General features: G+C 42.7%; 1 protein-coding gene across 1 annotated transcript in view; it reads right to left on the bottom strand.

Annotated features, from left to right (window-relative positions):
• LOC127582286 (hemicentin-1-like) overlaps window positions 1-13,891 on the bottom strand; it is a 260,770-nt gene that overhangs the window by 135,994 nt on the left and 110,885 nt on the right. Inside the window, 9 exon segments of the mRNA XM_052037463.1 lie at window positions 155-306; window positions 932-1,108; window positions 1,547-1,645; window positions 2,453-2,549; window positions 3,859-4,013; window positions 5,213-5,382; window positions 6,802-6,907; window positions 8,609-8,890; window positions 11,772-12,050. Coding sequence (XP_051893423.1) covers window positions 155-306; window positions 932-1,108; window positions 1,547-1,645; window positions 2,453-2,549; window positions 3,859-4,013; window positions 5,213-5,382; window positions 6,802-6,907; window positions 8,609-8,890; window positions 11,772-12,050 — 1,517 coding nt within the window.

Raw genomic sequence — 13,891 nt, 5'->3', positions numbered from 1 at the left:
CAACCAATCACCTCAGGAGAGACAGGGGGCTTTAATAGTCAATGCTGACATTGGTAGCTCATAACCTGAGTGAGGTATTCACTTAATGGGAAAACACACATGCCTAATCAACAATCACCATCAATTTAGGTTTAGGAAAGCAAATACCACTGACCTTTAGCCTTTCACTCATCATAAAGACAGGAGTCTTATCTTTCAACCATGTCATTTTGGGGGCAGGAATTCCTGCAGCCTCACACTGGAGTTCTACAGGCTGGTTCAGAAGGACAGTAACCTTGTCCAAGACAGTTGAGATCACCGGTGGGACTGCAAATGAAAAGATTTGGTTTTGTGAGAACCAACATTTTACCACGACTGCCTGCAACCCTTCAACGATGGAACACTTACTGTTAGTACCTTCTGTATGGAAGTGGGAGATACAAGGGTTTAGCAGCACATCCACTCCAGTGTGGAAACAGGGCCGAGTGTCTGTGCAAGAACACATTTATACTAATGCTGGGACTGAGGTAAACAAGTATGGATGTCAAACAAATCTTGTTGCTAGAATGAGAAAGGGGAAACCAATACAATGGCAATCTGGTGCTAGTTGTTTGAATGGAGGTGCAAGTGCCAGTGTCTTGTTCTTACTTAGATTTGTTTTTCTCCTTCTTTTGTTTGACATCTCCAGATTATGGGTCACTCTGGCCAGACAGAGCAGCCAAGTGATCCATTCCTAAATCTCCAGCCAATACTCCTTTGATAGTGACGTCTAAGGTAATCTCGTCCTGGGCTTTCCTTACCACTCTGAGAAAGAGTTGGCCTCAGCTTAGTACTTTCCTCATAACATTGCTGCTAGGATGAGTGAACAGAGAATTATATGTATGAAGTCAGGTCAGTCTGCTGCACATTAATGCTCCTGTGTCAGAGGTACAGTGTATGGAATCTAGCTCACCATAAACCTGCAGGGTATATTGCAGTTCTGTGCTGCCACCCACACTGGATGCCACACAGCGATACAGTCCTCTATCAGAGACCTGGGCACTGTGTATCTGTAGAGTTCTTCCGCCCTCCAGCACACTGATACCAGCCATATTTGTGATCAATTGGTTTCCCTTGAGCCAAGTCAACACTAAATGACAAAGAAACAAAGATCAGTTGGAGACAAATACAGTAAACAAGATAACTGTGTCAAAGCACCACAAATCTATGATACATTATGGGGAAAGTAATTTGAACTTGAATACTTTCAAACCCAACAGCTCAACAATATCTGTGAAATGGTTTGGGCAGGGACGGGGACAAGCAACCAACGGAGAAAATTATGGTGTAATTTAATAATTGGTAATGATATAAAAGGGTAGGAAAAACACTACTTTTTTTGAAAGATAAATAGTCATATGTGTAGGTAACACATTTCTATACCTTGACATCTACCTACATTTCTTTTTGTTTTAAGGTTATTTATTGAAATTGCAAAGCTATTTACCTGTCCTAACCCCAAAATGCACAGGAATAATGTGGCTCAACCAATCAGATTTCACTTCAGTGGACAACAAAGCAAACCTACCAGGAGGTGGAGTTCCTGTGACAAGGCAGTCAAAGGAGACGGAAAGATTCACAGTTGCAGTTTTGTTTGTATCAACAGACGCATCTATAACAGGAAGCTCTGAAATTCAAAAATCAAATAGTACAACATAATGTTTACAATATAAAATCATCTTATAAACACCCTCTGAGATGTAATACATGGTCACATGAACATAGAAGAGCAATATTCAGGATCGCGTTGTGGAGCATTTAAACTCGGTTAGTTTAGTTTATTATGATGGAATAGTATTATTTGCCAACTTTCTGTGATAGTCCATAACTTCAAGCAGTTTCACTCTCAACTCCCCTCTCAATCATGGTCCTACACATTACAATGTGATAGAATGAGATATGAACAGGATAAGATTATGATGAAGGATCGATAGCTCCACCTTTGCCATACTCATACTTGCTCTGTGGACACCGTGATCGCCTTGCCGCACTGAAAGAAGGAACAGCACTAAAGATCAGCTCTGTGTGTCAATATTCAACAGCCAGGTAACCAATAATTGATTCTAAGTTTGCTCATGGCCACAAGTGGGTCTTATGTCATGAGTGGCATCATAGTAGTTGATACGATAAACATGGTTTATTCCAGTTGCATTGTGCTGGGTAATACATGGAAAGAACAGTTCATTGTCAGCTGAGTGCAGTATAGTTGAGATGCCAAAATGGAGTGGAAGGGAAGAAAGAGCAGGATAGATCTTTTTGATTTATACATGATGGAAGACAATTGATTAAATTAAATTGCATGTCAAGAAAGAGAATAGTTTTTAATATCCCGGAAAGGGATAAACTGATGGAACTCCAGCTCACTATACTGGTATATATTTACTTGTGAACTTCTGTATTGTAGGGTGTGTTAGAATGATCCACCCCAACTTACCGTACACAATTAGTTTGACATCTTGCTCAGATTCACCTGCCTCATTGGTAGCTACACAGGAATAAATGCCGCCATCTTTTTGAGTTACTCTATCAATCTGTGAAGCAAATAGAAGATTGCTCAAGTAAATACAAAGTCTGAGGGTGATTTGCTCAAATGTGCCAACTTTGGTTTTGAGGCTCTGTTAGTTTTTGTGTCTCCCCCCACTGTCTGTCAGTCAGTCTCTCCCTCTCACCCACTGTCTGTTAATCAGTCTCTCTCTCTCCCCCACTGTCTGTCAGTCTCTCTCTTTCTCTCAGTTACTTCCATTATCTTTTCCCAACACAATTAATTCTTGATTTTGCTTTGCTGGACCGAAGGTCTCCTTTCCTTTGTCAAACCCCTTAGTCATAAAAGCACACTTGCTTCACCAGATTATTTCAACTGATTACTTACTGATAATGATAAAACAGTAAAACTCTGATAATCCAGCACACTTGGGACTTGGTGTTGCTGACCATATTTTTAATTCACTTTTTTCAAATGTTACATTGTATTATAATAAATTCCCCAATGAGCACAGGAAACAGGACCCTGGTCAGTTTGAAGAGGGCATGGGAAGCAGAGCCCCAGTGAGTTGAAAGGGAGCGCTGAAGCCTGGATCCTGATGGGCGGATGGGAGTGTGGTAAATGGAGTCCTTGTGAGTGGAAATGAGGACGGGGAGCAGGGCCCCAGCCAGTCGGGAATGTGGGAACTGGGGTATTGGTGAATGGAACAAAGCGCAGTAAGTGGGGCCCTGGTGAGTGGAAGGGAACACAGCAAACATCGCCTGGTGAGCCAGATGCCAAACTATCTGGATTTCCAAATGATCGATAGTGGATTATCAGAGTTTTAATATTCTATCAAGTAATCAGTTAAAATCAACTGGCAAGTTAAATTTGGCTTTAGCTGGTTGGCATTGCAATAAATACCTCTGGTATAAAAGAGCACACAATGATGTGGTTGTACAGTCTTAATCATGTAGCCATGGAGGGATGTAGTATGGAAACTGGCCCTTCAACCACTGAGTCTGCACCGACCATCAACAACCCCTTTACACTAATCCTGCAATAATCCCATTTTCAAAGGCCTCCCCACATTTTCATCAACGCCCCCCAGATCCAACCACTCACCTCCACACCAGGGGCAATTTATAGTGACCAATTAACCTACTAGTCGGCACATTTTTGGGATGTGGGAGGAAACCGGAGTAACCAGAGTAAACCCACACATTCATGGGAAATGTGAAAACACAACGCAGACAACACTCTAGGTCAGGATTGGACTCGGGGCTCTGGCCTGCAGAAAGCCCCTCTTCCTGCAATCTGACATTCAATGAACATTCTATAACTGGTCAACCTTGTGTGGATAGAATGTCATTACTTACCTTGAGGCTCCCATTTGTTTGGGTGAGCATCTGTCCATCCTTCAACCATGTGATCAAAGGTGTTGGGGTTCCAGTAACAGTGCATTCCAATGTAACAGATTGACCAGTCATGACAGACAGACTCTCAGCTCCCACAATCCTCACCACTGGGGGCACTAGACACCAAATATAGGCAATAATTAGGGTATCTGATTAAAGGACATTAAGCAGACTCAAACAAGGAATTATTATAGAGGAAGTTGACTGCACATATAAAGTGGTAAGTGACAAATTGTAATATTTTGTACGTAGTACATTGCTGTTCTGCCATTTTATTAAAATATGAGTTAAATATAGGTTTGTTAAAAGTTGTGCATTTCAGCACGTATCCACATGTACGACAGAACATAGGAGCAATTGTAACCACACAACCTGCTCTGCTGCTCCATTGAGATCATGGCCAATCTTACCTTGATCTCAGCTCCACTTTCCTGCCTGTTCCCTATAGATCAGAAACTTTAATATACTCAAGGCCGAGACAGACAATGACACAAATCAAATCCAGAGACAAACCAGTTATGTTGAAACCAGATGAGTTTAATATGTGAATAGTGTTTCATTGCAAAATTATTTGGGTTGTCACTGTTCAAAGTACTCTCACTTGGTTGCTTGTTCCGTCCATGAAAATGAATGGATTTAAGCCTGAGACTCAATAGCTGGAAACTACTGACACCCCAGGGGCTAATTTCCAGAACCATGGGCTGAATGTGATAAGTATTTTTGTTAAACCTTTAGAGTTTGCCAGGCAGGATTTGAAAGACAAACTTGAATTCAAATAGCATCTTCCACAATCTCTGGATGTCCTACAGCACTTTACAGCCAACAAAACCCCTTTGGTGCAGTATCTGCTGTAATGAAAGTACCTTCTAACTTATGGGAAAAGAAAGCTTGCTTAGAAGATTGGAACTGAAACGGGCAGAAAATGTTACTTTAGTTCTCACATTGGAGGTCAGAAAACTCAAAATTTTCTGGCACTAAAGCAGTTGGATAGATTTCGCCTGCTCACAGTCTGTACTTGAGAAAGATTGGACCTGAGGGATTTAAAAGTTGTTTTCCCTTTCATCTCTCAGTTCTATCTATAAAGTGGAGGGAGCAAATCTCACATTTATGAAAAAGATATTAAACTTAAGGCCAAAGGACTTATTGAGTAAGTCTTCAAAGTGATTCCAGAATGCCACACATATCCCTGGAATATTGCACTGCTAATACGAACAAGCGATTTTGATCGTAACTCTTACATGGCATAAATGCCCACGGTCGCAAAATTATGAATAAATCACAATCATAAATTGTTGGAGTTTTATAAGTATTGTACCATGGACTGTGACATCAAATTCTCCTCTCTCTTCACCTGCCTCATTTCTGGCTAGGCAGACGTAGCGACCAACATCCATCAGCTTCATGCGACTAATAAAGAGTCTGCTCTGGTCAACTGACACCCAAGTACCGTCCAGCTCAGTGAGTGGAACATTGTTCCTCAGCCACCTAACAGACAGGAAGTAGGAAATCATGCTTTGTTGCACCAGACTGGGCTACAATAAGATAGTCACAAAAATATTACTTCCATTTGGAACTTGACGGAAGACAGTCTGCTTCACACTCTAGTGATCAGAGGGAGTGAAATATTCTTAATAACAGTGAACAGAGTGACATTTACACTTATATGGGTGAGTGGTTATTCACTGACAGCAGGGTTATACAGTCAATCATCACCTCAGAGATCACAATCTTATGAACAAAAGCAAAATATTACACAGATTTATGGATAAGAAAGGTTTAGAGGGATATGGGCCAAACACAAGCAAATGGGACTAGCTGAGGTGGGCACCTTGGTCAGCATGGACGAGTTGGGCTGAAGGGCCTGTATTACTCTATGACTCTACATTGTTCTATGAAGGGTCATTCAGCTGAAAAATTAACTCTGTTTCTCTCTCCGCAAATGCTGCCTGATCACCTACCATGTCGCAGAGGGGTCATTGGCATAGATTTAAAGTAATTGGTGGAAGGATTGCAGAGGAGATGAGGGGGAGTCTGGAACTTGTGGCTGGAAGGGTGTAAGGGGCAGAAACCATCATCACATTTAAACAGTACTTGGGGGTGGCGCTGTGGAGCCATGCCCTGCAGGGGTAGGTAAAAAGCGCTGGAGGGCAGGTTAAGGCTGGCAAGCTCTTTTTGGACCGGCACAGACACAACAGGCCAAATGGCCTCCACTTTGTCATTAATCTTCTACAATTCTACGATCCACTGAGCGTTCCCTGCTTGTTCATAGCTACCTGTTCATGTTATGGCAGGTCAATGTCTACTTCAGACTCAAGGAAAAGTAGGCAAGGCATGAGAGTCATAGAGAGATACAGCACAGATAGAGACCATTCGGCCCACTGAGTCCACACCAACCATCAATTTACATTAATCCTACATTGATTCCATTTTTTTTCCTCTCCACATCCTCATCAACTCCTCCCAGATTCTACCACTCATCTACACACGAGGGGCAATTTACAGCAGCCAATTAACCTACCAACCCACATGTCTTTGGGATGTGGGAGGAAACTCTCGCTGTTACAGGGAGAATGCTTTTTGCATTTTTCAAGCAAGGAATCGTGCCGAAGCAGGGGAAGGCAGAAAGCACTGATCCGACCAGCAACATTCTAATGTACATTGGGAGCACACAAAGTCCCTTTTACAAGTGATGGAAACTGAATCCTGGCTGTTCCATCACCAGACACGATTAGCCTTGTTCCCTCCTATAGCCAGCACCCAAAGTACAGTACTCTCACACATGGGAGCTGTCACAGAGAGATGTATGAGCATTTACAATGTCAAAACAGACATATGCAAATGGTTACCATTATCCAATGCATTTTACTTAAGTAACTTATCCAAAGCACAAGAATGGGAACTCACGTTACTTTTGGTGGTGGATGACCAGTTGCTTGACAAGTCAGCTCCAGTGGATTATCAATGGTCACGGTCACGTGAGAAGACTGTCCAGTCAGCAGCTGAGGAGGGACTGTGGATACAATTGACAGCAGTATTTCACATGGCATTTAAGAAGGAACGATTCTTATTTACAAGTAACCTTCTCTTTTGAGAAAAGATGGAAATTGAACATTTCCATCCAAATAAGTCTTTTCTTAGAGTCATAAAGTAATACAGCACGGAAACAGGCCCTTCAGCCCAACTCATCCATGTCGACCAAGATGCCCATCTAAGCTAGTCCCATTTGCCATGTTTGGCCCATATCCCTCTAAACCTTTCCTATCCACGCACCCGTCCAAATATCCTTTAAATGTTGTTATTGTATCTGCCTCAACCACTTCCTCTGGCAGCTCGTTCCATATATGCACCACCATCCACGTGAAGAAGTTACCCCTCAGGTCTCTTTTAAATCTCTCCCCTCTCACCTTAAACAGATAATGCAAACCAAGGCATGCAGCATATGCGCAATCCCTGCAACAGTAACACTTCTCCCATTACCACTTCCTAGTGATGAAAGGTCACTGGCTACATTTTCTCTCTCTCCCTATGGCTATGTAAATACACCTGGGAGATCACCAGGCAAGGGGCATTTTCTCTCTATGGTGACCAGCCACTTTATCAGAATCACTGCTTTATAGGTATAAATCCAATTCACTTTCAAAGTTATTAGTTAATTTGTTTCCGCTGCTCTGTCAGGTAAATTATAGTAAGCCACTGCATAAAAATAACTCTAATCTTACTTTGGATTTTTTTCCCAGTCTTCTGGTTATTGACACTCTCTTTGGTTGAAACAATTTCTCCCCATTTTCACTTAAGGTAATCTCTACTTTGAACCAAGGAACCTTAACTCCAAGGTCAGAGCAGCACATCCTAATGTATCAAGAACACTTCCTTTTCTCATTCTTAAGGCCTCTGGGTGGCCTTCCATGGTGGTGGATCGTGTTCAATCCGACCAGCTGCCCAAGTGCACCCCACATACAGTGACGTTTTGCAACCACGCAGTTCCCAATGACCTGAGGTCTTGGTTCTGCAGCCAGCTTGCAAACAGAGAAGGCCACAACTGGAGACAAGGCCTTCAGACGATGTATCCATGGGCACTGCATGGCCAATGTACATTTAAAAAAAAATTTAAATAGATTTTTTGAAAAAGCATCAAGCTACTATTAATTAATTTAAAACATCAATATACTGTGAGATAAACAAAATTAAACTAATCACTTAGCTAAACTTATCTTTAAAATCAAGAGCAGATACTCCAAATAAATGATCAGTGGGTCTGTGCCAGATTCACCACTTATGGCTGTGTACAACTGAGGGGTCAAATGCAAACTGTATTCAGCCCCTTGGCTCAGTAAGTTGCAGAAAGCTTCTAGACTCAAAAGTGAGTGCAAGGACAGTGCAAGAGGTCAAATTCTCCTGCATCTTACCTCCAGCACATTCCATACTTCCACTTTGCCATGTGCAGGCACAGAAATCTGGAACACTTTGACACACAGCCTGCCACCAGCTAGTGGTTCCCTATGGAATCGCCAGCATATTCCAGCCCATTAAGTCTGGTATTGTAGATTCTCAGTCACTGACACTGACTCAAACCTACCTCCAGGGCCAGAGCATAGACGCTTCCAACAAATCTCCTAACCTGTAGCCCAGAGAAAAGATAGAGTGCTATACCACTGCACGTCTGATCTCCTAACAGTATCTTTTCTTTCTTTTAAACAGACTTTTTTCCTACCTAAGATGTCCACAGTTTGGTGAAGTTGTTGTTCTCCCGCAGCATTGCTCGCTATACACACATAGGTACCAGCATCACTCACTCCAGCATTCTTAATCTTAAGGGTCTTTCCTCCGGCCATGAACTGTACTCTGTCATTGCCCATCAGCGGGGCACCGTCTTTGAGCCAAAAGAGCTCAGGAGGTGGGTAACCACTTGGGGAACACTTCAGGGTCAAGGAATGACCAACTACTGCTTTCGTCTTCAAAGGATGGCCCGAGATCTCATCAATGCTAGCTGGAACTAAAGAGAGGGAAAGGGGAGAAATTAACACACAGCCATGAGTGATGCTCCGATATCAGAGGGAACTAAAAACAGGGAAACAGGACATTCGTGTAGTTGGCGGGTGACAGTCATGTAGCGAATCTCTACATTTTGCCTGGAAATGTGAATTTATAAGACGGAAGACTTTTGCCACTGGATATGTCATGTTTACCAGGTGAGTATTCCTAGTTGTGTTGAGCCATTCACAAGTGTGTCTCCAGGAACTCCTGGATGATTTTTCCTGCTCTAATTCAGGGAACCAACTTCAATTTTAGCATTTTTACCACTTTCCCTTCAAGGCTACCTGATTCAGTTCTGGAATCAAAGAATGGTTACAGCACAGAAGGTGCCATTCAGCATATCATGTGGCTCTCTACCAGAGCAACTTTCTAATTCCACCCCCTGGCCCTTTCTGTGTAGCCCTACAGATGTTGCTTCACCAGATATTTATCCCATTCATGCCTGAAGGCCATAATGGAACCCGCCTTCACCACATCTGCAGGCAACACATTCCAGCTCCCACCACATGCTGTATAGAAAAGTTTCTCCTCATGTCACTCTGAGGACAGAATATAGCATCACCCTTCCTTGAATGGACCTATCATACTGAGCAATGCAATTATTCATTAGTCATTAGGCACGGTAGTGTAGCAGTTAGCGTAACGCTATTACAGTGCTATTACAATTCCGGCCGCTGTCTGTAACAGAATGTTTGTATGTTCTCCCCGTGTCTGCGTGCGTTTCCTCCGGGTGCTCCAGTTTCCTCCCACATTCCAAAGATACATGGGTTAGGAAGTTGTGGGCATGTTATGTTGGCGCCGGAAGCATGGGGGACACTTGCGGGCTGCCCCCAGAACACTCTACGCAAAAGATGCATTTTACTGTGTGTTTCGATGTACGTGTGACTGATAAAGATATCTTGTCTTATCTCATCAGGATACCCCTTGCCCTCCTGCTCCTTGAGTAACCATTGAATGGTATGAGTTCAACAACAAAGGTGCCAACTATCACATCCACTTGAAACAGTCCAGAGAGAAGGGGACTGACCATTTATAGCAGGCTATAAAATTGGGAATTAATTGGATTTTAAACCTGCTTTGAACACATTTTTTTGGGCCAAACAACTGCCACTCAAAGCGATCACAAAGCTGTAACCACCTGTTAGGACAAAAATTTATCATTATCCTTGGCAGGATTCTGTGTGGAGGAACAGAGGGATCTTGGGGTCCACATCCATAGATGCCTCAAGGTTGCCGCGCAGGTTGATAGGGTAAGAAGGCGTATGGTGTGTGGGCCTTCATTAGTCGGGGTTTTGAGTTCAAGAACGTGAGGTAATGTTGCAGCTCTGTAAAACTCTGGTTAGACCACACTTGGAGTATTGTGTTCAGTTCTGGTCGCCTCATTATAGGAAGGATGTGGAAGTTTTAGAGAAGGTGCAGAGGAGATTTACCAGGATGCTGCTTGGATTGGAGAGCATTTCTTATGAGGATGGGTTGAGTGAGCTAGGGCTTTTCTCTTTGGAGCAATGCAGGATGAGAGGTGACTTGATAGGGGTGTACAAGATGATAAGAGGCATAGGTCGAGTGGACATGCAGAGACATTTTCCCAAGGCGAAAATGCCTAACACGAGGGGACATAATTTTAAGGTGATTGGAGGAAGGTATGGGGGGATGTCAGAGGTAAGTTTTTTAAACAGAGAGTAGTGGGTGCATGGAACGTACTGCCGGGAGGGGTGGTGGAGGCAGATATATTAGGGACATTTAAGAGACTCTTAGATAGGCACATGAATGATAGAAAAATGGAGGGCTATGTGGGAAGAAAGGGTTAGATAGATTTTAGAGCAGGACAAGATGTCGACACAACATCGTGGACTGAAGGGCCTGTACCGTGCTGTAATGTTCTACGTTCTATGAGATGTTTCCTCACAAATGTACTGAACTTGCCCTTCACAACTTTGAATCAATAACCTCTTGTCATATCTAGCTTCTCTTTCATTTTCCCTATTCTATATAAGTCTATAAAGTCATCTCTTGCTAAAGCTGTGTGCCCCATTACCTGACTGCTCCTAACTGCTAATAGAAGACTTCTGTGGCTTGTTTTAGTTGTGATACATGTGGCCCCTTCTTTCTGTAATCTATTTATGTGGGCGTCATTTTAAATGAAAAATGGTAAATGACAGTAAGTGCCTTTGACTTTATTACAAATTCCAGAGAAAGACTCAAGACCATCACCACTTAAACTAAAGTGCAATCATTTTCTTTTATAAGCAGCTCCTGTTTGAAAAGATTATGACATTTCGAAGTGGAAACCTGTTTGTTGTGTGTGTGTGTGTGTGTGTGTGTGTGTGTGTGTGTGTGTGTGTGTGTGTTTACTCAAGTGAGAACAAACAACAAAGGGAAGCTCATTGAGCGATAAGCGTCAGATTCATTTCAGAGAGAGCAACATATGGAAGCATAAATTTTGAAAAGATTTGCTCTTCACAACAGGCTAAAATCAAGAGCAAAGTACTGTTAGCACTAGAAATCTTAAAAAAAACACAGAAGCAGCTGTAAATACTCAACAGGTCAGGCAGCATCTGTGCAGGGAGAAGAGTTAACATTACAAATCTTCCATTCAATGAAAGGTCATCGACCTGAGAGATGAACTATTTTTCTCTCCACAGTTGCTGCCTGACCAGCCAAATATTTCCATTATTTTCTGTTTCACTTTTAAATCAACCTCTCCTTATAACCTCAAGTCCTGGCAAAATCCTCGTCAATCTTTTCTGCATAAAGATAAATCCCGTTAGCCGAACTCTTTGAAGTCTCCAAAGCTTACATTCCAATCAATGCCAGTGGAAGGGTTGAGGTCAAGAGCTTACCATAAACCTGCACTTTGTATGACTTCTTGACAGTCCCTGCAATGTTTCTGGCACGACATGTGTACCATCCTGCATCAGACGCCTGGGCTCCATTAACCTGCAGCAATCGACCTCTCTCCACATATGTCATTTTGGAGCTGGATACAATGGGACGATTATCCTTCAGCCATGTTATCCCAGGGGAAGGAACACCATGAGAATCACACTCCAGACTGATGCGGCTGTTCAACTGAACATTCACCTCCTTGGTATCATTGGCTCCTCGGATTGTTGGAGGAACTAGGAGAAAAGAACAAATTCCTTTTATCTGGTGCCTCAGGACACTGTAGTCACTGTTGTAATGCCGAATTATCAGGAAAATCTTCAACCCGAGAACAGAGATATTGATTTTCAAGAAGACATTCAGACATAATGCCGCACTATCCATTAAATCAATTTCAAAATACACTGTTTTGAAATTTGCAATTTGATTATCAATTGTAGACCCTGTACCCTTATTTCTATCAAGAATTGAAGCAGACTTTCACAATTCATTGCACAAACATCTACGCACCAAGCACATCAATGAGGCTGCCTCCTTGAAATGACAAAATAAGAAGAATTTTGTATGGTATGTATAGTTTTAGATATAGAGGGTAAATAGAATTTGCAAAAGAACCAAAGGATTTATCTCTGAAGGAATCTGATTGTTCTGTTAGCCATGTTGGCCAGTACACATAATAGATGCAATGCAGAGTTTGTGGAATGTGACTTGCTCTGTCCTGGGGGAGGCTCTTTGCTGCTCCTCTGTCTTAAGAAATTAGTTAAGGCAGAACCAAAATTTGGTAGTCTGATGAAAACAGAACACGCATGTCAGGCTGTAGAAAGTGAAACAGTTAACCTTTCAGATCAGTAACTTTTCATCAGAGCTGACCTGAAACATTAACTTTCTGTCTGCCTAATGGAAGGTGACGTTATCCCCAGTTCTGGCTAAGAGCTACCCATCTGCACTGCAGCTGTTCAGCAGAATGCCAGGTGTTTGTTGCATGCGACAGACCCTGAGACTCTGACCAATTGCAGCAGTTCCCTCAGGGAGTATAGGATCATCTCCTAGCACTTAAGGCAGGCACTGGATATCAAACATTTAGTCAGTTCATATTTTGGATCTACTTTAACACTGGCCTGGTCTATATTTATAGAATAACTGGAAATGGAGTTTGCCCAGATTGCCACAAAAGAGAAGCTATCAGGATGGCTATAGGAAAGATTCCATTAAGCTGGAAAGAGTGCAAAAAAGATTTATGAGGATGTTGCCAGGCCGCGAAGGACTGGGTTATAGGGAGAGGTTGGGCAGGCTAGGACCTTATTCCTTGGAGTGTAGGAGACTCAGGTGTGATCTTATAGAGGTGTATAAAATCATGAAGGGCATAGATAAGGTAAATGCACACAATCTTTTTCCCCAGGTTGGGGAATCAAGAACTAGAGGGCATAGGTTTAAGGTGAGAGGGGAATAGGAACCTGAGGGGCAACTTCTTCACATAGAGGGTGGTGCGTATATGGAAGAAGCTGCCAAAGGAAGTGGTTGAGGCAGGTACAATAACAACATTTAAAAGACATTTGGGCAGGTACATGGATAGGAAAGGTTCAGAGGGATATGGGTCAAACGTGGACAAATGGAACTGACTTAGGCATCTTGGCATGGGCGAGGTGGAGTTTCCGTGCTGTATGACTTTATGACTCTGTCACTGGGCACTAATTTAGTTGATTCTGCCACTTCTCGCACATGGATATTTTCAAGCAGAGATGTTTGGAAGGCAATTCAGAGCAGACAGCCAGGGTGATTTATAACTTTTGCAGTCCAAGGCCAATTACAGCATCTTAGCTTCTGCCCTGGCTGAGATAATCTCTGAACAGTATGTACCCTTCTAAGCAATGGGCGGTACAAACTGACATGAGAATATTCAATTGCACAAAGTTCCACCTTCAGTTTAGCCGTTGGGGGGAGGGGGGGGAGGTTGACTGAGATGTTTTCTCTCTATCCCCCACTCTGCAGATGTCTCCTCCACTGCCATTCCTCCACCATCTTGCCCTTGCTAGAATGGGAAGTTTTGCCCACAGTTTCTCAAATTACCAAACAAAGA

The sequence above is a fragment of the Pristis pectinata genome, chromosome 23 (genome assembly GCF_009764475.1).
Source record: "Pristis pectinata isolate sPriPec2 chromosome 23, sPriPec2.1.pri, whole genome shotgun sequence".
NCBI classification, from domain to species: domain Eukaryota; kingdom Metazoa; phylum Chordata; class Chondrichthyes; order Rhinopristiformes; family Pristidae; genus Pristis; species Pristis pectinata.
Note: the sequence above shows the minus strand (reverse complement) of the source record. Positions and strands in the feature narration are given on the sequence as shown.